The 26,687-nt window shown below is 41.5% G+C and overlaps 1 protein-coding gene across 4 annotated transcripts in view; it reads left to right on the top strand.

The window, feature by feature from the left end:
- Window positions 1-246: 246 nt before the first annotated feature.
- Window positions 247-26,687, top strand: part of LOC140212416 (sodium bicarbonate cotransporter 3-like) — a 145,476-nt gene continuing 119,035 nt past the window's right edge. For all 4 annotated transcript variants that reach the window (XM_072283178.1, XM_072283176.1, XM_072283177.1 and 1 more), the window contains exon 1: window positions 247-365. In XM_072283178.1, the coding sequence (XP_072139279.1) occupies window positions 321-365 (45 nt within the window). In that variant the 5' untranslated portion in view covers window positions 247-320. The remainder of the gene's footprint in view (window positions 366-26,687) is intronic.

The following is a 26,687-nucleotide window of genomic DNA, read 5'->3' as shown; positions in this document are numbered from 1 at the left end:
TCAGTAACTATCGAGACAGAGAATGCTGCAAATCAGTTCCCTTACATCAGGGCTATTGGCAAGTTTTGATATCAATCAACAAGCGACCGGCTCGCATTAACGTCAATCAACTCTGTGATTGACGTGATTGGTAAGTCTCGCTGTCAATCCTCAACGGACTGCGAACGGAACCGGAGTGATTGGCGCTCTCTCCGCCCCCTGTGGAGGACGCGGCCGCTGATTGGAGGAGGTGCTGTCAGTTAGCGGCGGCCAGCGGCGGGGTGACATCAGCAGCTCCGTCTAACCGACCGACGGAGACGGCAATCGTACGCGAGGCGACCATGGAGGAGGATGGAGGAGAGCAGATGAGACCTCTACTCACTGTGGTAACAGGCTGGGGCTGGGGAGGATCAGGCCGGTCAGGGTCGGGGACCCCGGGGGGGCTGGGCGGGCGGCCGGCCGGTGGATGGTGATGCCCGTTTCCATGGTGCCCCGCCGACCGGCGCCCAAACCTTGCGGGGCAACGGCGGTTGCGATGGAAGCGTGGCTCCGGGCCTCGGGGCCCCCGCTGACAGATCGTGCGGAGCGAGGCTTCCTACGGGGCCCAGTGCACCCACACGCGAGCCTCTCCGCTTCCGGTCTCGGCGGCTCGGCAGCGTGCCCCGGAGGGCGGACGGCTCGCCGGGCCGGGCGGTGGGATCGGAGGATCGGGGGGTCGAGGGCTGGGGGCAGCAGGACTCGTAACCTGGCCGGGGCTTCTGCTCCCGCTGGCCGGTTTCCTTCGGGAGCACCGGGGCTTCTTTTCTCGGCCGCCGTCGCTGATCGATCCCCCGTGGCTCCCGCTCCCGCTGGCCATGCCTCCCACCTCCTTCCCGGTGAGGTTTGAACCTAAATACGGTGCAAGGAGCAGCGTTCCAAGGGTGGAATGAAAGACCTGCAACTCATCCCCACCACCCCAGGTCTCTACCGATCCTTCGCCCCCTGTCCGGTGTCTGCTGCTCCACAGACGGCTTAATGAATCTCCCCTGCACTGGTTGAGCTGACACGTACATGGTCCCTGTTGTTCGGTCCTTTCTCTCCTTGGTAACTATTGCTCTGGTGAATGATGTTACTCGATCTCCGGTTTCCGATGTTCCTTACCAGCTGAGAATGTCCGGGACCACGCGTGGCTCCGCTCCCCGCGTTAGTCCCGGGTCACTGCCTGGCCAGCGCTTTGCGTCAAGTGCCAGCCCCAGATCTCTACCTTTCCAACTTTCAGCTTGTTGACGGTACCTGTCATAGTACCTGCGCTGGTGCCGCTGCCCGGCCAGCACCCAGAACTTGTGTGTAGTGAGTGACATTGTCATGTTAGTGCCCATCTGAGGTCTCTTTTTGGCTACTGCATGTCCAGAAATTGTTTTCAGGACGTAGTGGTTTGGGAGTGTTGCTCATTTGATACTTGCGTGAATTATTGCCGGTCTAGGATCAGTGTTGCGGGGTGTCTAATGATTGTTTTTGTGCGTTGGAACTGGTGCCGATTGAGGGACCCTGCCCGAGTTCTGACCATCAGGTTTGAGAGTCTGAGCTGCAGGAACGTTTTGAGTTTACAATTGATCATTGTGCTTTTTAAATTTACACTTAAGCTAATATTTTCGTAGAAATTCTTGGACGACTCTGTAAGCTCTGGAGAATAGCTTTCTGGACCCGAGTCTCCTTTAAAGATTTAAACTGCAATTTAATCTGATGTTCTTGATTCTTCTGAATTCATATTTCCAAATTTCCTTGAGCTGTCCTGTGTTGTGTTATTTTTCAGTGATTGAATGTACTCAACCTAGTGCATTGAACCTTGCTGATAATTTATTTGAGGTCGCTTACTCTGAATTATGTCACAGCTCAGCATTTCAGTTAGACTTAGTGATTGAAGCACTTCTTAAAACGCTATTTTTGATTATTAAATTCATTTGTATGTGATATTTAGTCAGCAGTTACTACATCTTCAACATCAGGATTTTGGCATCTCAACTGTATTAAGAGGAAGTTATTTATTCACTTCAGGAGGTGTTTCCAAGAAAACTCTTTCAGGCCTCTGTTTGCTCTATGACAGTTTTTAAAATTATCTTTAAAGCAAGTTATTGAAGAAGCCAGGTGCGTCATCCACATCGGTAGCATTTTACTATCTGCTTGATATTTCTGGGTGAGTTGCAAGCAAAAGTTTAGCCATTTGAACTCTAGTTCTACTTATTTCCTTGTTCTGCAACCTTTTATTTTGCCATTGTTTCCTTAATGCATTATGATCAGTGCTTGTTTGATGTTAAACAGCAAAACAGATTTAAATGTATCACCTTGTATTTTTATTTTTACTGATATACCTCAAACATTATGCTCTTTTTATGTTGGTGTCTAAGATTTGTTCATATACAAACGATGTTCCATTTCAACTTTTTAAAATGAAAACCTAATTATTTCAAACATAATTATGCTGATCTGTTCAGTTTTATGCCTTTGATTCTTCATTATGACTTTGTAGAGTCGGTAGACTGTCACAGAGGAAGAAAAGCTGTCTGGAGTTATGGCCCCTGTGGCTCCAAAGTTTGTTATTTATGGGCATTCAAATGCTCATAAACACAAGAGATTCTGCAGATATTGGAGATCCAGAGTAACACACACAAAATACTGGAGGAACTCAGTAGGTCAGGCAGCATCTATGGAAATGAATAAATAGTTTCTCCAACTTTTGGTAACTTTATTGCCTCCCTCTTCTATTTCCCACTTTGACCTCTGGCCTCTTTAGCCTCCACCCTGATGGCATGAACATTGAGTTCTCCATTTTCTGGTAGATCTTCCCCCTCCCCCTTCCCTTTTTTTCAATTACCCACTCTGGCCCCCTCTCGTGCCTTCTCTTCTCCTCACCTGCCTATCTGCTCCCCTTGGTTTCCCCCCTTCTCCCCTTTCTACCATGGTTCACTCTCCTCTCCTATCAGATACCTTCTCCTCCAGCTCTCTACCATTTCTACCTTTCACCTCACATCTTCCTTTATTCCCCCTTCCTTTACCACCTGGTTTCACATATTACCTTCTAGCTTGTCTTCCTTCCCTCCTCCCTCGATGAAAGGAGCACTCTATTTATATAATTGAAATATATTTTTAAAGTAATTTGCTTTTGATTTAGTCCTAATACTCATGTACTGTATTACTTCAAATTACACTGTTCATTATAATTTTCTGTTTCTTTGAAATCCACCATGGAGTCACAGAATGGATATAGGCCCTTCAGCCCAACCTGTCCCTTCTGACCACAGTACCCACCCATCTAGTCTCAATTAGCTTCATTCAGCCCATAGCTTTCTAAGCCCTGCCTTTCCAAGTACCTATCCAAATGTTTCTTAAATGATATCTTAAACTCAACTGGAAATTCAGCAGCTTAAAATTCCTGGGTGTTAACCTATTTGATGATGATGATGATGTGTCTTGGGCTGCACATACAGATGCAATCACATGGAATGCACACCATCTTGGGAAAGATTTACTTGTCACAACAGTCTTTGAAATCAAGTTGAGGATAATAGCCACACTTAGGTTCGAGGAGCAATACCTTGTATTCTGTCTGGGTGTCCTCCTTCCTGATATCCTCTTCGCTGACAATCAACACTGGGGCACCTCAAGGGTGTGTTGCTTAGCCCACTGCTCTACTCTCTGTCTACACATGACTGTGTGGCTAGGCATAGCTCAAATACCATCTACAAATCTGCTGACAATACAACCATTGTTGGTAGAATCTCAGGTGACGAGAGGGAGTACAGGAGTGAGATATGCCAACTAGTGGAATGGTGCCACAGCAACAACCTGGTACTCAACATCAGTAAGAGGAAAGATCGGATTGTGGACATCAGGAAGGGTAAGACGAAGGAACACATACCAATCCTCACAGAGGGATCAGAAGTAGAGAGAGTGAGCAGTTTCAAGTTCCTGGGTATCAAGATCTCTGAGGATCTAACCTGGTCCCAACGTATCGATGTAGTTATAAAGAAGGCAAGACAGCGGCTATACTTTATTAGGAGTTTGAAGCAATTTGGCATGTCAACAAATACGCTCAAAAACTTCTTTTGTTGCACCATGGAGAGCATTCTGACAGGCTGCATCACTGCCTGGTATGGGGGGGCTACTGCCCAGGACTGAGAGAAGCTGCAGAAGGTTGTAAATCTGGTCAGCTCCATCTTGGGTACTAGCCTACAAAGTATCTAGGACACCTTTAGGAAGCGGTGTCTCAGAAAGGCAGCATCCGTTATTAAAGACCTCCAGCACCCAGGGCATGCCCTTCTCTCACTGTTACCATCAGGTAGGAGATACAGAAGCCTGAAGGCACACACTCAGCGATTCAGGAACAGCTTCTTCCCCTCTGCCATCTGATTCCTAAATGGACATTGAAGCTTTGGACACCACCTCACTTTTTAAAATTTTCAGTATTTCTGTTTTTGCACATTTTTAAATAATCTATTCAATATATGTAATTGATTTACTTGTTCATTATCAACAGGAATTCTGCAGATGCTGGAAATTCAAGCAACACACATCAAAGTTGCTGGTGAATGCAGCAGGCCAGGCAGCATCTGTAGGAAGAGGTGCAGTCGACGTTTCAGGTCCTGACGAAGGGTCTCGGCCTGAAACGTCGACTGCACCTCTTCCTACAGATGCTGCCTGGCCTGCTGCGTTCACCAGCAACTTTGATGTGTGTTACTTGTTCATTATGTTTTTTTATTATATTTCTCTCTCTCTCTCTCTCTCTCTCTCTCTCTGCTATATTGTGTATTGCATTGAGCTGCTGCTGCTAACAAATTTCACGTCACATGCCGGTGATAATAAACCTGATTCTGATTCTGATTCTGATGGCATGAACATCGGTTTCTCGAACTTGTGGTAATTGCTCCCCCCCCCTTCCCTGTTTCCCTCTCTAGCCTTATCTCCTTACCTGCTCATCACCTTCCTCTGGTGCTCCTCCCCCTTCTCTTTCTTTAATGTCTTTAATGGTCTTCTGTCCTCTATCACAGTGGTCCCCAACCTCCGGGCCACGGACGGATACCGGGCCACGAAGCATGCAGGGGTGCAGTGGTAGCCGGGACGCAACCAGCACATCTTTAAGAAAAAAGCCCAAATAAACAAGCTAATTAATTAGGTGCTGCCCCACCCCATCCCGCCTGGCCCGGCTACCACTGCACCCCTGCGTACTTCGTGGCCTGGAGATTGGGGACCACTACTCTATCCTTCTCCAGCCTTTATCTGTTTCACCAACCAACTTCCCAGCTCTTTACTTTACCTCCTCTCCCTCTCCCAGTTTCACTTATCACCAGCCACATTGTGCTTCTTCCTCCCTCCCCCCCCCCACCTTTTTATTCTGACTTCTCCCCTTCCTTTCCAGTCCTGATGAAGAGTCTTGGCCTGAAACGTTGACTGTTTATTTACTCTTTCCCATCGATGCTGCCTGGCCTGCTGAGTTCCTCCAGCATTTGTGTGTGTTGCTGAGGATAAATTGCCCTTAGTTCTGGTAGTATTGAGTAAATGACCTGGAATTTGTTTGCGCAAGCAACAGGAATTCTGCAGATGCTGGAAATTCAAGCAACACACATCGAAGTTGCTGGTGAACACAGCAGGCCAGGCAGCATCTCTAGGAAGAGGTACAGTCCTGACGAAGGGTCTCGGCCTGAAACTGGAATTTGTTTGCTTCTTTATGTTTGAGACATGGCTTTTAGACCCATAATGACTTGGCGGTGGTGAAATGGTGACTTCAGAGTTATTATCACTCTGATATTTTCACAAGGACAGCTTATTCAGCTAGGTCAGATTTAACAATAAAAATATATTACAACTACCAGCTTGATGAGCTAGGAAAGTTAATATGTTCATGACATTTAATCTCTTATTCTATTTTAATTCTTTTTCTGAGATTGGTTTCTTTAGGATTTCTTGCTTTGCTTTAAAGGCTACTATTCAGCTTTTTCCTAAAGAATAGTAAAGGATGAGTCACAGAAGAAGTTATTATTGAGGTCCATACGAATAAATTAATGGTTTTAGAGTTATATTTCAGATCAGTATGGGTTACATTGGGCAGTATTAATGGAACTGAAATGGTGAATTTGGCTTGAGATTTCTAAAGTCTCTCTCTATATGGCTGTTTTTTTCTGTGAAATGTCCTCAGCAAATAAGTTATAATTTAACTCTATAAATAAAATCCTTGGATATTTAAATAGAGAAAGAAAAGGATTCTGCAAGGGATTCTGCAGATTCTGGAAATCCAGAGCAACACACATGCACACAATGCTGGAGGAACTCAGCAGGTTAGGCACCATCTATAGAAATGAATAAACAGTTTATATTTAGAGCCAAGACCCTTCATCGGGGCTGGAAAGAAAGGGGAAGATGCCAGAATAAGATAGTGGGGGAGACAGAGTACAAGCTAGAATATGGTGGGGGGGGAGGGGGGAAGTAAGAAGCTGGGAGGTGCTAGTTGGAAAAGCTGAAAGGTTGAATAAAGAATCTGAAAGGAGATCAGATTCCCTTGTCCTTTTGTCCCTCCCCACGAATCTCCCTGCTGGCGCACATCTCAGCAGGCGAGAAGAAATGCTACCATTCACCTCCTTCCTCACCTGCATTCAGGGTACCAAATAGACCTTCCAGGTGAAGCATCACTTCACCTGTGAATCTGTTAGGGTCGTCTACTGTGTCTGGTGGTCCTGATGCGGCTTCCTCTACATTGGTGAGATCCAATGTAGATTGGGGGATGCCTTTGTTGAACATCTTTGTTCCATTTATGAAAAGCAGGATTCCTGGGTATCCAGCCATTTTAATTCCAATCCCCATTTCAATTCCCATTCCGACATGCCTGTCTTCTTCTTCTTCTTCTATCATGATGGGGCCCTTCTCGGGTTGGATGAGCAACATCTTATAGTCTGTCTAGGTAGCCTTCAACCTGTTCAAAGGTTTCAAAGCTACATTTAATGTCAGAGAAACGTATACAATATACATCCTGAAATGCTTTTTCTTCATTGGCATGAACATTAATTTAGCCCCCTTCCTTCTTTCCTCCTCTTTAATTCCCTACTCTGCCCTACCCCTTTACCTCTTCTCCTCACCTACCTATTACTTCTGCTGTTTCCCCTCCTCCTTCCCTTTCTCCCATGGTCCACTCTGTTCTCCTATTAGTTTCCTTCTTCTCCTGCCCTTTACCTTTTCCACCCATTGCCTCCTACCTTCTTGCTTCATTCCCCCTCCCCCAGCCACTTGGCTTCTAGCTTGCACTCTCTCCTTTCCCCCAACCACCTTATTGTGGCATCTTCCCTCTTCCTTTCCAGTCCTGATGAAGGTTCTTTCAAAAACATTTTGTGTTTCCTTAAAGGTCCTGTCCTGTGGAAGAGGTCCTTGAGTTGGAGGGTGCATTTCAGCAGCACTGGGGTATACTTTGTTGCTTAGAAAGCACAATTTGTTTCAAGCTGTTATACTTTCTGTGTCAGCTAGACAATTTATATGAAAAGTGCGAAAAAAAAGTTTAACTTTGCATCCATTGCAGGATAAATGTTGTACAAGTGTGCTTGATGCCTTCTTTCAGTATTGAGTACAAAACATGCAACCACCCAGTACTATCACAGGTAGATGGTGTCATAAAGACAGCTTTTGGCACATTTTCCTTCATAAATCAGAAGTATTGAGTACAAGGGTTGGGAAATTATGTTGAAGTTGTATAGGATGTTGGTGGGACCAGATATGGAGGATTTTGTGCGATCCTGGTCCCAAACCTAAGGAAAAGTTATAAATAAGATTGAAAGAGCACGGAGAAAATTTACAAGGATCTTGATGGGACTTGAAGAACTGAATTATAGGGAAAGCTTCAATAGGTCAGAACTTTATTTCCTAGAGCTTAGCAGAACTAGGGGTATTTGATAAAGGTATACTAAACTATGAAGGGCATAGGTAGGGTAAATCCAGGCAGGCTTTTTCCACTGAGACTAAAACTAGAGGGCATAGGTTAACAATGAAAGGTGAAATATTTAATGGGAACCTGAAAGGGAACTTCCTCATTGAGAGGGTAGTGAGAGTGTGGAACGAGCTTCCAGTGGAAATAGTGGAATTTAAGAGAAGTTTGGGTAAGTGCATGGATGAGAGGGTCGGGTCAGTTGGACTAGGCAGAATGGGACCTGGCATTGACTAGGTGGGACGAAGGGCCTGTTTCTGAGCTGTAGTGCTCTATAACTTTATCTCCATGACCTGAGTTCACTTGTTTTACAGAAATTCACTAATCAACTCCAATGTCATTTCTGTTGTTGAAGCACATTATTGAACATGTAAAGTACAAGGAAACATGTTTCTACATTTAAAATTAAAATGGGTCAGAAGTGTATAATCTGAGAAAGCCGCATTTTATACAGCTTGCACATTGAAGGTGTTTATTTTAGAGTCTCCAGTGAATGCTCAGCTTTAGTTCAGTTAAAAAGAGAGCAGCAATTAGGATAGGATCTAATAAGTAAACTAATTTACAGTTAAAAAGTACCAGAAGACAGTGCTAATAGGCCCAAAACTTGTAATAAAATTAATGCTCTTGCAGCATCAGTGAGAGGGAGAAAAGGATTACTCATATCTTTAACCATTGCACATTGAGTATGGCTTTACATATACATACCCTGCGTTGTGTATGTTATACCCCTAATGTGGCTGCATCATAATCTATGAAAAGCAGAATTCATCCTCTGAAAAGAATGAGAATCAGATTTAATATCACTGGCATATATTGTGAAAATTTTTAACTTTATGGCAGCAGTATAATGAAATACGTGATAAATGAATTTCGAGAAAAAAATCAGTTACATTAAGCATTTATATGTCTAAAGAATAGTTAAGTTTTTTTAAAAAAAAGTAGTGCAAAATAACAGAAATAGAAGTAAGTAGTGAGGTAGTGTTCATGGTTCAGTGTCTATTTAGAAATTGAAAGCATAGGGGAAGAAGCTGTTCCTGAATCACTGAGTGTGCCTTCAGGTCTCTATACATCCTTCCTGACAGTAACAGCATGAAGACAGCATCTCCTGGGTGGTGGGGGTACTTGATGATGAACGCCACCTTCCTCAGGCATTGTTCCTCGAAAATGTTTTGGATACTACAAAGGCTGGTACCCATGATAGAGCTGACTAATTTTGCAAGTTTCTGCAACTTCAGTCTTGTGGAGTAGCCCCCTCCCATACCAGACAGTGATGCAGCCAGTCAGAATACTCTCCATGGTACATTTGTAGAAGTTTTCGAGTGTTTTAAGTTGACAAACTAAATCTCCTTAAACTCCTAATGAAATATAGCTGTTGTTTTGATGCCTCTATAGCTGCATCACTATGTTGCATCAAGGTTAGGTCCTCAGAGATATTAACACCCTGGAACTTGAAATTGCTCACTCTCTCTACATATGATCCCTCTATGAGGATTGATTTGTGTTCCCTCATCGTACCCTTCCTGAAGTCTACAATCAGCTCTTTGTTCTTGCTGATGTTGAGTGCAAGGTTGTTGCTGCGACCACTCAAACTAACTGCTATATCTCGCTCCTGTATGTCCTTTTGTCACCATCTGAAATTCTGCCAACAATGGTTGTGTCATCAGCAAATTTATAGCTTCTGTTTGAGCTATGCCTAGCCACACAGTTGTGGGTGTAGAGAGAGTAGAGGAGAGGGCTAAGCACACATCCCAATGTAGCGCCAGTGTTAATTGTCAGCGAGGTGGAGATGTTATTTCCAGTCCACACAGATTGTGGTCTTTTGCGTAGGAAATCGAAGATCCATTTGCAGAGCGAGGTACAGATTCCTAGGTTCTATGGCTTTTCAATCAGGACTTGTAGGAATGATGGTATTAAATGCTGAGCTATAGTCAATAAACAGCATCCTGACGTAGGTACAGTATTTGCATTGTCCATGTGATCCAAGACTGCATGGCGAGCCATTGAGGTCGCATCTGCTGTAGACATATTGTGGCGATAGGCAAATCGCAGTGGGTGCTTCTGAGGCAGGTGTTGATTCTAACCATGACCAACCTCTCAAAGCATTTCATCTCTGTGGAAGTGAGCATTCCTGGATGATAGTTGTTGAGGCAGCTCACACTGCTCTTCTTGGGCACTGGTACAGTTGTTGCCCTTTGAAAGCAGGTGGGAAGTTCCAACTGTAGCATTGAGAAAACGAACATGTCTTTGGATACTCCCGCCAGTTGGCTGGCACAGCAATTTAGGGTTAAGCAGAAATTATTTTATTGATAATCCCAAAATTCCAGGAAATTGCAATTTTAATGGATAAATGAAAGAATTTTAAGGGTTTGTGCAAGTGGAAATTACATGGTCTGGCTAATTGCTGCAGTTCGCTTTTTAATTAACTTGAGGTTTTGAATATTAATTATCTTTGGGAAGTTCAGTCATTGTTGCAATATTCCTTGTCCATAGAATTAATTATCACTGTTAATGTGGCCCAATTCCCTTCTGTTGAAGTTAGAATAATAGGAAGTTGCAAATTAAGTTCATTTTGCCATTTAGGCCTTGCTTTTGAAAAATATCATGTGCAATGATAGAAAGCTAGTGTTCTTTTTAGATTTAAGAAAATCTGTTTGTGAATTTGATAAATCTTTTGTATTGTTAACTGAATATGAGCATGTCATTCCCTTTCAGTAGTGCCTATAGCAAATATTAGTACTGTGGCATTAACAGGAATAAAGTAAGAATGCATTGGGTGGCGCCATAGCCTAGGGGTTGGGGCCAGTAATCGGGGTTCAATTCCTCCTGTCTGTAAGTGCTATGTATGTACTGCCCATGACTGAGTAGATTTCCTGTGGATGCTTTAGTTTCCTCCCATGTTCCAAAGATGTATGGTTTACTAAGGGTTAATAAGTTTTGGGCATGCTACGTTGGTGCTGGAAGCATGGTGACACTTGTGGGATGTCCCCAGGACATCTCAGACTATTAATTGTTAATACAAGCAACTCATTTCACTGCATATTTTGATGTAAATGTGACAGATAAAGTTAATCCTTAGATAATCTTTGAAAGCTGATTTGCAGTTAATCATTATTACTCATTAGCACAGTAGTGTAGTGGTTAGTGTAGCACTTTATAGTGCTAGCTGTAAAATCGGGTTCCATCCTGCCACTGTCTGTAAGAAGCAACTGAAAATGATTGGCCCTAGGATGCAACCTGGAGAAACTCCTAGAGAGTTATCCTGTTAATAATTGTTTACAGGATATTTGGTATAATTGATTTTGGTCAGGATTGAATTGAATTGACCTTATTTCTTACATACTTCACACACATGAGTAAAAATCTTCATGTTACTTCTCCATCTAAATGTGCAATGTGCAATCATAGTAATTTATAATAAATAGAACAGTCAATGTAATATAGAGTACACTCAAATCAGTGTGAGTTCATCAGTCTGACGACCTGGTGGAAGAAGCTGTCCCGGTGCCTGTTGGTCCTGGGTTTTATGCTGTGGTACCACTTCCCGGATGGTAGCAGCTGGAATAGATTGTGGTTGGGATGGCTTGCATCTCCAATGATCCCACGGGCCCTTTTTACACACCTGTCCTTGTAAATGTCCTGAATCATAGGAGGTTCACAACTACAGATGTGCTGGGCTTGTCTGCACCACTCTCTATAGAGTCCTGCGATTAAGGGGGGTACAGTTCCCATACCAGGCAGTGATGCAGCCAGTCAGGATGCTCTCAATTGTGTCCCTGTAGAAAGTTCTTAGGATTTGGGGGTCCATTCCAAACTTCCTCAACCGTCTGAGGTGAAAGAGGTGCTTTTGTGCCTTTTTCACCACATAGCTGGTGTGTGCAGACCACATGAAGTCTTCGGTGATGTGGATGCCGAGGAACTTGAAGTTGTTCACCCTCTCAACCCCAGATCCATTGATGTCAATAGGGGTTAGCCCGTCTTCATTCTTCTTGTAGTCCACAACCAGCTCCTTTGTTTATGCAACATTGAAGGAGAGGTTGTTTTCTTGACACCACTGTGTCAGAGAGATGACTTCTTCCCTGTAGGCCACCTCATTATTGTTGCATATGAATTACCTATTGAATTTTGACTTGAGAGTATTATACACCCTGTAAATTCTCCTGGTAGACCAATCCTACCTTTGTTACTGTAATAACTTATATTGTTATATTGCTCAGGAAAATAATAGAGTGGTGCTGAACATCCATTCAATATGAGAATTCAAGTTTATTTATCATGTGTGCAGCAAAACATATAGAGAAATGTGTCATTTGCATTGACACGACAAAGGTGTGTTACTGCACATTCCTGTGTCAATGTGGTAGGCCCACAATGCTTGTTAGAACAAAACAGAATGCAATGAGCAACAAAACGACAACAGCAAAACAAGCCTCTTTCCTCCCTCCCACCCAAGCATATACAGAGTCCTCTAACCCCAAAGCAGGCCATGTTTTTCAGCCTCTAACTGATTCAGATTTGGACACACAAACAATGAGATTTTGACAAGACTGGAACATTGCTTTTCAAAAAAAAGTGGGAGATGGATAACCTGCCAACTTCAGGCAGACTAGTCAATTTGAAGTCAAAGATGGAGAAACTATTAGAAAAGATAATTCAGGACAAAATCCACAATTACTTGTGTGAGCATGGACTAATGAGAGCAGCACAGATTTGTTATGTTTCACTAACCTGATTTTTTTTTTTGGTTGAAGTATAATAAAGAGTGAATTGGAGTAATGATGTATTGGATAGACTATCCAGAAGATTTCCCCGAGTGCTCCAGTCTTCTGCTACAGTTCAAAGATGTACCAGTCGGTTAATTGGTCATTGTAAATTGTCCCATGATCAGGTTAGGGTTAATCAAGGTTGTGGTTGCTGGTGCAGCATGGCTCGAAGAGGTGACAGTGTCTATTTTCCACTGTATCGCTAAATAAATAAATTTAATTAAAGGTCAGTTCGCTTTATTTGTCACTTGTACATCAAAACGTCACACATAAAGTGAAATGCATCATCGCTTCAATGGCCAACACAGTCCAAGGGTGTGCTGGGGGCAATCTGCAATTGTCGCCATGCTTCTGACTCTGACATAGCATGCCAACATCTTGCTAGCTCAAATCTTTGGAATGTGGGATGGAACTGGGACACCCAGAGGAAGCCCACACCGTCACAGTGGGAAAATAGAGCCATGGAAAAGTACTACACAGAACATACAAACTTCTTACAGACAGTGGTGGAAATTGAACCTCTATCACTGGTGCTGTAAAACGTTATGCTAGCTGTCACAATACCTTGTTGCAGTACAAAGGGAGTTGATAATATATAATAGGTTTGTCAGCAAAATTGAAATCCCCAATCAATGGTAACTTGGATAGAAAAATAACTATGCTGTATGAGAGCTGAATGGCTGTTTTATTTTTGATTAGACAGGAATTATAAGTGGGTGTTTTCCAGGAATCAGTGCTGGTATCACTGCTGTTTATAATAAATGTTAACATCATGGACTTGGAACAGTGCACGGCTTTGACATTTGCAGAAGACATGAAACTTCTGAGTACAGCAAATAGTGAAGAAACTTATAATTTTCAGCTCTGCAGCAAGATGTAGACTCTACCAAACCATGTACTTCATATGCTCTGATAGAGACTGGTTGTTGGATTGTGTGGAACAGTGTAGAAAAGTGAACTGACACATTTAAGCAATAGAAGAGAGAGTTCTCAGTACAACCCTTATCATCTGCTCAGCCATTTAGTAAAATAACCTTTCTTTGTACGTTCAATTGCAAATATGCGACTGTCAATTGATCCAAAGCTTTGATTACGTTTTATGACTGAATATCCTTGGACTTCTGAGGTAAAGAACAATAACCAATGATTCTTTGGACAAAGAAATGTCTCCTTGTCTCATTGTAAAATAGCTAACCCCTTATTTTGAACCTATGCCAAGGAAAAGAAACAGCTTTTAGGCATCAACTTCAATCTCTGTCGGCATCAGAAGTTGAAGCAGCATGATTATGTGGTGTTTATTGTTTCTCTCTTATGCCTCCAGAATCCCAGCTTCAATCTTGACCGTAGTTGTATGAGTGGAGTTTGCACATTCTCTTTGTTGAGTGGTATTGAATCATCGGCCAGGGAGAGTGTGGGGAGGTGGTAATCGGCAGAAGGTTTCCTTGCCCATGTTTAACCTGATGCCATGAGATATTATAGAGCGAGCGACCTAGGTTCAAATGTGCCGCTGTCTAAGGAGTTTGTATGTTCTCCCCATGTCCGCGTAGTTTCCTCTGGGTGCTCCTGTTTCTTCCCACATTCAAAGATGTATGGCTTCATCACATGGGTGTAATTTGGTGGCATGGGGTCACTGGGCTAGAAGGGTCTGGTACCATGCTTTATCTCTAAATAAATGAAATAAAGTATCACGGGATCCAGAGACAATGTTGTGGAGTCCCAGTGTAGTCCCCTTCTGACTGTATACCACCTCGGCTAGGTCTGTGATCTTGCTGGGATAGCTAGTGGGTATAACTTTGTCAGGCTGCTGTTTGACTTTTGTATGAAACAGCTCTCCCATTATTGGAACTCCCTCCTCTCCAGATGTTTGAAAGGAGGACTTTCAGAATTGGGAGAGTTTTGTTTCTGGTGCCTCAGTTGATCCATTCACTTTTATTTCCATGTAGTTCATTACAATGGAATGGCTTGCTAGGCATGTCAGAGGGCACTCAACCCCATTGCTTGCTTTCCATATTTGAATATATGTGCAATAAATAAAGCTTATCTTTCTGTATCTGCACTTTCACGTTTTCTTTTCCTTCCTGAGTCGCAGCATACACAAGCAACTACGTGTTTACTTATTTGTAAACACAATTACTTATTTGTAAAGACATCACCTTTTGCAGTATTTTTTTGTGTTGAGTTATGCTGCCACCAGAAAACAACAAATTTCTCAACATGTAAAAGATAATAAAGCTGATTCTGATTTTGACCTTTTCATTTCTTCCTAATAAGTTGCACATTTTGCATTTTTCAATATTGTACTCCATCTCCCATCATCACGTGCACTTGCTTATTTTGTCCACGTCTATTTTAAAAATGGACCTTGGCTGTTTTTCCAAACTTGCTTTGTTAAAACAGGTCAGAGGTGGGAAAAGAAGATAAGGCCCTAAGGTACTTTCTACATTGATAATGTCATTCACGTAAATTCTGAACATCTGATGCTCAATATTAATCTCTGTGGCACACCACAAGTAACAGGCTGTCAACTTCATTAACCCCAGCAATATATATAGACGTACTAGTCAGTAGGGTTATTGGTCATTGTAAATGGTAAATCCTATGATTAAGCTAGGGTTAAATAGGTGGTTTGCCCGGCATTGTGGCTTGTTGGGCCAGAAAGGCTTGTCTGTGCCGTATCTCTAAATAAAATGAATAAAATATCTTGGAGTTCTAGAAAAGAACAGCACAGAACCAGTCCCTTTGGCCCATCTAGTCCATGCCAAAACCATTTAAACTGCCTATTCCCTTGTTTTTTTTTCTCTGTCATGAAACTTGTTGCAACTGTTGGGGTTATGGGGATGGAATGAGATGATGTAAATCACGACTGTTTTTTGTTCCCTTTCATTTCCTCCTGTCATAAGTAAAAACAAAAGGTAAAAATATTCTAAACATAAGAGATTCTGCAGATGCAGAAAATCCAGAGTAACAGACGCTAAATGCTGGAGGAATTCAGCAGGTTAGCCAGTGTCTCTGTAGTTCATGTTATGATGTGTTTCTGGTTTCTGGTCACTCCTTTTTTACTTAATTTGTGCGATTTGGATTGGGGAGGACAGGGCTCTGCAACCTGCAGTCAACAAGCCCCACAGGGCTAGCTTGAACTGAGCTGAACTGAAACTGAACATTCCTTGTGATTTCAGGCTTTATATTCTGTGCTGTTTGCTCGTTTTTTGCCATTTGTGCTATTTGTTCTTTTTGTAAATTGGGGGTTTAATCTTTTTCTCTGAACTGGTTCCATAGTTTTCTTTGTTTCGTAGCTGTCTGTGGGAAGACAAATTTCAGACTGCATACATTTTTTGGTAATAAATGTTCTTTGAATCTATGGAGAGGAATAAAGAGATGATGTTTCGGTTTTGGATCCTTCATCGGCGCCATGGTAGTGTAGTGATTAGTGCGACATTGTTACAGGTCAGGCTGTCAGAGTTCAATTCTAGCATACTTTGCAGGACGTCCCTGTATGTCCTCCCTGTGGAATGAGCAGGTTTTCCTTGGGTGCTCCAGTTTCCTCCCATAATCCAAAGAAATACCAGGTTGGTTAATTGGTTATTATAAATTGTTCCGTGGTTAGGTTTGGCTTAAATTATTGTTGCCAGTGTTACTGGGGTGGCATGGCTTGGAAAAACTGGAATGACCTAGTCCACACTGTATTTCTAAACAAAATAGATAATAAAATCAATATTTTTATATATTTTATATCAAAATACTAAAATAATGTGCCTTGTTGCGCATTGCCATTACTGACTTGAAGCCATTATTTTTGTTGAACTCAAGCAACACACGCAAAGTGCTGGAGGAACTCAGCAGGCCAGGTGTCATCTATGGAAAAGAGTACAGTCAATGTTTGAAGCCAAAACCCTTCAGCGGACTCCTGCCAAAGGTTTTAGCCGGAAACGTTGACTGTACTCTTTTCCATAGATGCTGACTGGCCTGCTGAGTTCCTCCAGCATTTTGTGTGTGTGGCTTAAAATTTTAAATTGTTAAAGCTTTACTTTATTGCTTTTAATTTGTGTGTGCATGTATGAGTGTGAATTGATCCTTGGTGGAAATTGTTGCTTTTTACTTCCTACGTTGATGTCTATGAAAATTCTTCAAAGTGATTGGTTATCCAGTCATTTCCAGAAAATGTCTCTGCTACTTGATGCATAATGGCATCTAGATCTTCACAAACAGCTTAGCTTAGGCTCAGTGGTAAGCATTGCACTATTACTGATCTCACGATCTGAGCCAAAGCAGATGTCAAGAGTATGGTAACATTTTTCTTGACTGAATTTTTCCAAACTACTATGATGCACCAAAGTAGTCATCGTCTGGAGGTATAGATGTTATTATTTGTAATATGGATCTTTGTTTCTAATTAAAAAAGGAGTATCAGTTCTACATAGTTTTAATTCTTCAGAAGTAAATCAAAACGTTGCCTTCTGTATAGGATCCAAAAGTGCGTTCATTTGTAGATTGTGCCAATGCTGAGGCTGAAAGAATGCTTCAGTGCCAAATAGGTCATCTTCGTACAGAAGTGTTGCTTTTGCCTGTTATTAAGCTTGAGTTTGGGTGCTGTGTGATCTATTATTAGATCATGTATTCTGTTTGTATTCCCATGTGTAATTTCCTCTATTTGTGAGTCTGTACTCCGTGGAACACAATACTTTGGCAAAGGCTAATAGATGTTGGATCTAATTGGAACCCTCAGAAAGACTGAAATAATAATTGCACCATTTTAGCCACTTACTTTAAATAGGTATTTGAATTTAAATCTTAATTGCTGAGTGATTTTCTTTTGTTGTTTTTAGCCAGCTGCTCCAAGGTCAAATGAATGCCCTGAGGCTATGCTCTATTTCAGAAGCCACTTGGGGAAAGCAGACATGGATGACAAAATTTACCTTCAGTGTATCAGCATAGCCTTTGGTCATTTGTGGGGTAAAAGGTAATTTGATCGCAAGTTTAAGAGCCATGAGGTAAATTTGCAACTCTATAGAACTCTGGTTAGATCACACTTGGAAAATTGTGCGCAGTTCTGTTTACCTCATAGGAAAGATGTGGCCGCTTTAGAGAGGATGCAGAAGAGATTTACCAGACTGCTGCCTGGATTAGAGAGCATGAAAAGGTTGAGTGAACTGGGGTTTTTCTCTTTGGAGCGAAGGAGGAAAGAGGTATACAAGATGATAAGAGACATTGATAAAATAACAGCCAAAGACTTTTTCCCAGAGCGGAAATAGCGAATACAAGAGGGCATAGTTTTAAGGTGATTGGGGGAAAGAACAAGGGGCGATGTTGGAGGTAATTTTTTTCACTGAGAGTGGTGAGTTAATGGAATATGTTACCGGTAGAGGCAGATGCATTTAAAGAAAAATGGAGGGCTACGTGGGAGGAAAGTGTTAGATTGATCTTGAAGAGAGTTGAAAGTTTGCCACAACATTTTGGGTCGAAGAACAACTGTACAGCAAAATTTCTATGAGGTTCAAGATCTGAGAACTGCACGTAACTTGTGGTCTATCGGGTTAGTAATATCCGTATTCCTCTATGCTTAGGACTAAATTACTTATTGAAGGCTTCTCAAAACACTGTGTCCTGTCTTGCTAAAACCCTACAATTTGGTTATGCTCCTGAAAGCAGAACCAAACAACATTACTGTCTTCTGTCCAGCCAGCATTGAGGCCTAATTACACTGTATGTTGAGTAGGCCATATTGTTTGCATTCCTGATAGCAGACTACTACAACTGGAATTCTAGCAAAGTTCCTCCATGGGAAGTGATTGCAAGGATTGGTTGAGACTTGTGACCTGAGGTGAATCATTGGAAATGGACAGAAGCACATGCTCAAAGTAAATTTATTATTTAAGTACATATACGTCACGATATACAAACCTGAGATTTGCTTTCTTGCGGGGATACACAGTAAATCCAAGAAACACAATAGAATCAATGAAAAACCATACCCAAAAGGACTGTCAAACAACCAATGTAAAGAAAAAAAGCAAACTGTGCATATACAAAAATAAAATAAATAATAAAAAATAAATAAGCAATAAATACTGAGAACATGAGATGAAAAGTCCTTGAAAGTGTGTCCATAGGTTGTGGGAACATTTCATTGATGGAGTGACTGAAGTTATCCCCGCAGGTTAAAGAGCCTGATGGTTAAAGGGTAATAACTGTGCCTGAGCCTGGTGGGGCTAGTCCTAAGGCTCCTATACCTTCTTCCTGATAACAAGAAGAAAGCATGGCCTGAGTGGTGGGGGTCCTTGATGAAGGATGCTACTTTCCTGCGACAACACTCCGTGTGGATGTGCTCAACAGTGGGCTGTTCCATTCTGTTTTAGAGGCTTTTCCTTTCAAGGGCATTGGTGTTTCCATACCAGGCCATGATGCAACCAGTCGATATACTCTCCACCACACATCAATAACGTTTGTCTGAGTTTTAGATGTCATGATATCTTTGCAAACTTCTAAGGAAGTAGAGGCACTGTTGTGCTTTCTTCATAATGGTACTATTGTCCTGGGCCCAGGACAGCTCCACTGAAATTATAACACCGAGGAAATTACATTTGCGGACCTCTCCACCTCTGATCCCTTGATGTGGACTGGCTCATGGACATCTGGTTTCCTCCTCCTGAAGTCAATAGTCAGCTCCTTGATGTGAAGGAGCATACCGACTTCAATGATGGGACTCACCCACCCCATCAGGTACCTCCTGCGCCATCTATGGAAGAATGTGCCATTCCCACATTTACCTCAACAACCAACTGAGAATCCATAAGAGAGATTCAAGCATGTGATCCTTGATCAGGAGGGACTGCCAGAAAAGAGGCTCCTTATTTAAATATTTTGACAACTGATTTGCACACAGTTAGCTCATTGCATGGAAAGTAGAAAATGCTAGTAAAGCTGTGATATTTTGTTATTAACAATAATGGCATGACTATTAATGTTCAATGCTCTGGAGCTGAGAACAAGGATGAAACTGGAACTGAAGTTATAAAGAGTAGTTGGAGCCTCAAGCTGTTAATTGGGAACAGAACTAGCTTGGAAGATGTTCTTAAGTAGTAACTCAAAGATTAATCTTTTCTTAACACAAACACGAGGAAATCTGCAGATGCTGGAAATTCAAGCAACACACACAAAAGATGCTGGTGAACGCAGCAGGCCAGGCAACATCTATAGGAAGAGGTACAGTCGACGTTTCGGACGAAGGGTCTCAGTCCGAAACGTCGACTGTACCTCTTCCTGTAGATGCTGCCTGGCCTGCTGCGTTCACCAGCGTTTTTTGTGTGTGTTGCATTAATCTTTTCTTACTTTTTTCTCAAAATACAGAAGACCCCTATTTTAAGGCTGTTCATGAAACCTGTACAGCACTGTATAGGCTTTTTGACTCACAATGTTGTGCTGACTTTTTTTTAACCTGCTCTGAGATCAATCTAACCCTTATCTCCCACATAACCTTCAATTTTTCTATCATCCATGTGTCCCTATCTAAGAATTTTTAAAATGCAGCTAATGTATCTGCCTCCACTACCACATCTGGCATCCACCACTGTCTGTCTCTGACACCCCCCCCCCATACTTTCCACCAATTTCCTTAAAATTATGCCCCCTCGTATTAGCCATTTCTGTCCTGAGAAAAAGTCGCTGGCTATCCACTCGATCTATGCCTCTTATCATCTTACACACCTCTGTCAAGTCACCTCTCATCCTCCTTCAATCCAAAGAGAAAAGCCTTGGCCCACTCAACCTGTCCTCATAAGACATGGTTCCTAATCCAGGCAACATCCTGGTAAATCTCTTCTGCAACCTCTCTAAAGCTTCCACTTCCATCCTATATTGCAAATCAGATCAGGTTTAATATCATTGGTATATGTCATGAAATATATATACACATACATATAGTGCCTATAAAAAGTATTCACCTCCCTTGGAAGCTTACATGTTTTATTGTTTTCCAACATTGAACCACAGAATTTAATTTGGCTTTTTTGACACTGATCAAGAGAAAAAAACGCTTTCATATCTAAGTGAAAACAGATTTCTACAAAGTCACCTAAATTAATTGCAAATATAAAACACAAGGTAATTGATTTCATAAGTATTCACCTGCTTCCAAGCCAGTATTTAGTAGATGCATCTTTGGCAGCAGTTACAGCCTTGAGCCTGTTTAGGTTGGTGTCTATCAGCATTGCATATCCGGACACTGTAATTTTCCCCATTCTTCTTTACAAAACTGCTCAAGCTCTGTCAGATTGCATGGGGATCATGAGTGAACAGCCCTTCTCAAGTGCAGCCACAAGTTCTCAATTGGATTGAGGTTTGGACTCTGACTTGACCACTCCAGGATATTAACTTGGTTGTTTTTAACTCATTCCTGTGTAGCTTTGACTTTACGGTAGGGGTCATTGTTTTGTTGGAAAACAAATCTCCCAAGTCACAGTTCTCTTGCAGACTGCATCGGGATTTCTCTGTATTTTGCTGCATTTACTTTACCTTCTACCTTCACAAGTATACCAGGGCCTGCTGCAGTGAAGCATCCCACAGTGTGATGCAGCCACTACCATGCTTCATGGTAGGGATGGTGTGTTTTTGATGATGTGTGGTGTATGGCTTAAGTTAAGCATAGTGTTTAATCTGATGGCCACAAAACTCAATTTTCGTTTCATCAGATGGTAGAACCTTCTTCCAGTTGACTTCAGAGTCTTCCATATGCCTTCTGACAAACTCTAGCTGAGACTTCATGTGAGTTTTTTCAACAGTGGCTTTCTTTTTGCCACTCTCCCATAAAGATGCTACTGGTGAAGCACCCGGGCAACAGTTGCATGTGCAGGTGCTGCCTCTTCAGCCCCTGAAGCTTGTAACTTAGGTCTGTTGGTATCCTCCCTCACATATCCCCTTCTTGCATGGTCACTCAGTTTTTGAGGCAGTTTTACAACTGTGCTATATTCTTTTCATTTTCATTTCTTGATTATTGACTTAACTTCTCCAAGGCATGTTCAGTACTTGAAAATTTTCTTGTATCCATCCCCTGACGTGTGCTTTTCACTACCCTTTTTGCAGAGTTGCTTGGAGTGTTCTTTGTCTTCATGGTCCACATCCCATTCCCATTCTGACCTGTCTATCCACGGCCTCCTCTACTGTAAAGATGAAGCCACACTCAGGTTGGAGGAACAACACCTTATATTCCGTCTGGGTAGCCTCCAACCTGATGGCATGAACATCGACTTCTCTAACTTCCGCTAAGACCCCACCTCCCCCTCGTACCCCATCTGTTATTTTTATGTACACATTCTTTCTCTCACTCTCCTTTTTCTCCCTCTGTCCCTCTGAATATACCTTTTGCCCATCCTCTGGGGCCCCCCCCCCCGTCTTTCTTCCCGGACCTCCTGTCCCATGATCCTCTTGTATCCCCTTTTGCCTATCACCTGTCCAGCTCTTGGCTCCATCCCTCTCTCTCCTGTCTTCTCCTATCATTTTGGATCTCCCCCTCCCCCTCCAACTTTCAAATCCCTTACTCACTCTTCCTTCAGTTAGTCCTGACGAAGGGTCTCGGCCTGAAACGTCGACTGCACCTCTTCCTACAGATGCTGCCTGGCCTGCTGCGTTCACCAGCAACTTTGATGTGTGTTGCTTTGTCTTCATGGTGTAGTTTTTGCCAGGATACTGTCTCACCAGCAGTTGGACTTTCCTGATGCAGGTGTATTTTTCTTACAATCAATTGGAACACCTTGACTGCACACACGTATCCAAAAACAGATCTCCATTTAACTGATTATGTAACTCCTAAAACCAAATGGCTGCATCAGTGATGATTTGGTGTGTCATATTAAAGGGGGTGAATATTTATGCAATCAATTATTTTGTGTTTTATATTTGTAATTAATTTAGAACACTTTGAAGAAATTTGTTTTCATTTTGACATGAAAGAGTTTTTTTTATGTTGATCAGTGTCAAAAAAGCCAAATTAAATCTACTGTGATTCAATTTTGTAAAACAATAAAACATGAAAACATCCAAAAGGGGTGAATACTCTTTATAGGCACTGTATATAATTTGATTTATATGAACTTAAATAAGTAATGCAACAAGAGAGCAAAATAAAAGTGTATATTATATGGGTTCATTGTCCATTTAGAAATCAGTTGGTGGAGACCAGAACTGAACAAGTGTGGTCTAACCAGAGTTTTACGGAGCTGCAACATTACTTCGAGGCTAAGGTAATGTTAACATTCAGGTAATGGAGTTTTGCAGCATTCACAAATCACTATCCCTAGATATTTCAGATGCAGTGTAAAATAAATTTTTTGTTGAGGGCGGGGAAGGGAAGTAAATTTTTTTCAACTCGTTTCTTGATGCATGCGCAGACGATATGGTTGACTTTACAAAAATGTGGGTGTACTTACTACGTTTTTGCAATAGAGTCTTTACTATTATGATGCTTTAATTTTTTTGCAATGTGAAGGAATGAGTCATGTTAAAGAAATGGGGAGCTGTGGAGACAATATTTTGATCTGTGTGCTAGGTCGTGAGACATGCTTTGCTTTGGCTTCTGACATAATAACCAAGTTTATGAAATTTATCTAAATTGATTAACATTGTGCAGTTTGTTGGGCCTGTTTGAATGTATATAATTGTTTCATTTCAAATGTACCTCAATGAAGTTTGCCAGCAATTTATAGTATATAAGCTTCTGTAAATGGTTAATAAATTGATTATTTGTAACTTGACTTTGTTTTAAGTTTCTTTTTATCCTCCTCTGTTTCAATTAATTTGATTCTCCAGATGAATGCTTACTTCTGAAGGTATATTGAATTCATATAACAAATTATAGGATTAACTTGAATTGTACCATATCTCTTTGAATTTATACGAATGGTTTTTGACAGGTGGCTGTTCATGTAGGAGAGAGAAGCCTAACAGCCTTTTTATGTAGTATAAGGTCCTAAAGAAAGGAATAGTTTAGCGTAAATGCATTTTGTAATCATAATTGTTGACTAAGAGCCTTGAGGCCATCACCATTCTTAGAAAAGAGCCATGGAGTCTTTTATTTTGAAGTTGAGATCTGGTCCTAATCTCATACATAAACTGGATATTCTCTCTCTGTAAACTTCAGTATGTCAATTTAAGGTTCAAAGTAATTTTATTATGAAAGGGCATATATGTCATCATATACAACCTGAGATTAATTTTCTTGTGGGATACTCAGCAAATCTATAGAATAGTAACTATAACAAAATCAGTGGAAGACCACCCAACTAAGGCACTGAACCAGAGAGAATTTAGATGGTATAGAAAAGTCTAGAGTATTGAGTAAAAACTTTGATTGTTAAGATGAAGCCACACTCAGATTGGAGGAACAACACCTTAGATTCTGACTGGGTAGCCTCCAACCTGATGGCATGAACATTGACTTCTCAAACTTCCACTAATGCCCCACCTCCCCCTTGTACCCCATCCGTTATTTATTTATATACACACAATCTTTTTCTCTCTCTCCTTCCTCTCCCTCTGTCCCTTTCACTATACCCCTTGCCCATCCTCTGGGCTCTCCCCTGCCCATCTTTCTCCCTAGGCCTCCCGTCCCATGATCCTCTCATATCCCTTTTGCCACTCAACTGTCCAGCTCTTGACTCCATCCCTCCCCCTCCTGTCTTCTCCTGTCATTTTGGATCTCCCCCTCCCCCTCCCACTTTTAAATCTCTTACTAGCTCTTCCTTCAGTTAGTCCTGACGAAGGGCCTCGGCCCGAAACGTCCACTGTACCTCTTCCTAGAGATGCTGCCTGACCTGCTGCGTTCACCAGCAACTTTTATGTGTGTTGCTTGATTGTTGTTTATCATCTTTTTGTAGTTGTTGTGGTCTTCATCTTTACTAGTTGTATGTTATAATGTATTTCTGTGTTTAGTTTAGAGTCGAATTGGTTTTCTCTCCCTTCTGTCTGATTTAATATTCCATTTCCTTTTAAAGAACGTAATTAAAATTTAGCAGCTAAAACAGGAAACAAATGTAGCATGGGCTCAAGTGATTCCACAGTAATAATGAAAATGAAAGTTTTAAAAAAGATAATGTGAATTTCGAAGTTTCTATTGTACAATGAGGCAAAAAATGAAAAGCAAAGCTGAAATGAAGATGTAAAAGCAACTTTTATGTGTGTTGCTTGAATTTCCAGCATCTGCAGAATTCCTGTTGTTTGCATGTAAAAGCATTTGTTTTTTTTTCTAAATCCTAATTCTCAGATTGTAGATTGAGATATTGTACACCTGTGTTGGGTTATAAATGTTTTTATCAATTGCTTTGAGTGGGTCCGAAACAAACCAAACCAGAATGGGCCCAACATCCTTATAGGGAAATTTGGTAGCACTCTTGGCGAGAGTATAAGCTAATTTGGTAAGGGAGTGGGACTCAGGGTAGACATATGGTTGAAGTCATGCTACCATCAAATTTAGAAGGAAAGTGTGACTCTGATTCAGCAGAAGTGGTGAATGTGGGTTCTATTTCAACATTTAAGAGGAGTTTGGATAAATACATGTACGGGACGGTTTTTGAGGGCTATGGTCCAGGTGAGGTCACGAGACTAGGCAGAATAACAGTTCAGCAAGGTTTAGATGGGCTGAAGGGCTTTATGATTTTCTATGACTCTACAAGAATCAAGGGAATATTCATTTATGAAATGTATAGTAAGCAGTACATTTGAAAATTAAATTTTACTGCCTTCATCCTTGGTTATCTTTCTTAAACTCTATTAACATTGTATGAAATGTTGCTATGTAAAGAAAATCTAAGAGCACGGTAATGCTATTACAGTACCAGTGACCTGGTTCAATTCCCCTGCTGTCTGTAAGGAGTTTGTTAAGGAGAAGTAGTGGATATAGCCTCCCTATCATCAAGCACATCTACATGAAATGCTGTTTCAGGAAAGCAGCATCCATCATTAGGGACACCCACCCTCCAGGCCATGCTCTCTCCTATCTGCTGCCATCAGGAAGAAGGTTCAGGGGCCTCAGGACCCATACTACCAGGTTCAGAAACAGTTACTGACCCTCAACCATCATGCTCCTGAACCAACTTCACTCAACTTCGTGCCCCATCATTGAACTGTTCCCACAACCAATGGACTCCATTTTAAGGACTCTTCATCTCATGTTCTCTGTATTTACTGCTTATTTATTTACTATTATTATTCCTCTCTTTTTGTGTTTACACTGTTTTTTGTCTTCTGCACTCTTCTGCACTTGGACCACTCAAGATGGGTGGTCTTTCATTGATTCTGTTATGGTTTTATTTTGTTACGGATTTATTGAATATGACCATAAGAAAATGAATCTCAGGGCTGTATATAGTGAGATATATGCATTTTGATAATAAATTTACTCTTGAACTTTGAATTTGTATGTTTTCCCCATGACTGCATGGGTTTCCTCCAGGAGTTCCACTTTCCGCCTGCATTCCAAAGAGAAGTTTGGATAAGTACATGGATGGGAAGGTATGGAGAGCTATGATCTAGGTGTGGGTTGATGGGACTAGGCAGAATAATAGTTTGGCATAGATTAGATGGGCTGAAGGGCTTGTGTCTGTGCTATAGTGCTCTACAACTAGCAAACAGAACATTAAATTGGCCATTTCATATAATTTAATATAAGGAGCATTTCAGAGCAATATTCATTATATTTAATAGAATGGAATTGCTCATTCTATGCATTGTAACTAATAAAAATATGGTAACTGGCTTTAGTTTAGTGTTAGTAACTTTCTATGTATGTAGTTTATGTGGTTTCTGTGCTTTGTAAAATTATTCTGAAACTGCATATTGTATGTGCACAATTTGCAAATATCGTGGGGACTGGCTGGCAAGGTTGTTGAAAGTATTTTTCTGTGTGTATTTGTGATAGGTATGTGGTCTGCATCTGTTGCCTTACCTTGCACCTGTTATCCTCCTGAAATATGCAATTGGAGAGCAACAGGGTGTCATATATATTTAAATGGAAGTTTTGTGCA

Source organism: Mobula birostris, chromosome 19 (assembly GCF_030028105.1).
Source record: "Mobula birostris isolate sMobBir1 chromosome 19, sMobBir1.hap1, whole genome shotgun sequence".
In the NCBI taxonomy this organism is placed as follows: Eukaryota; Metazoa; Chordata; class Chondrichthyes; order Myliobatiformes; family Myliobatidae; genus Mobula; species Mobula birostris.
This window is presented reverse-complemented; position numbering and strand designations above follow the sequence as displayed.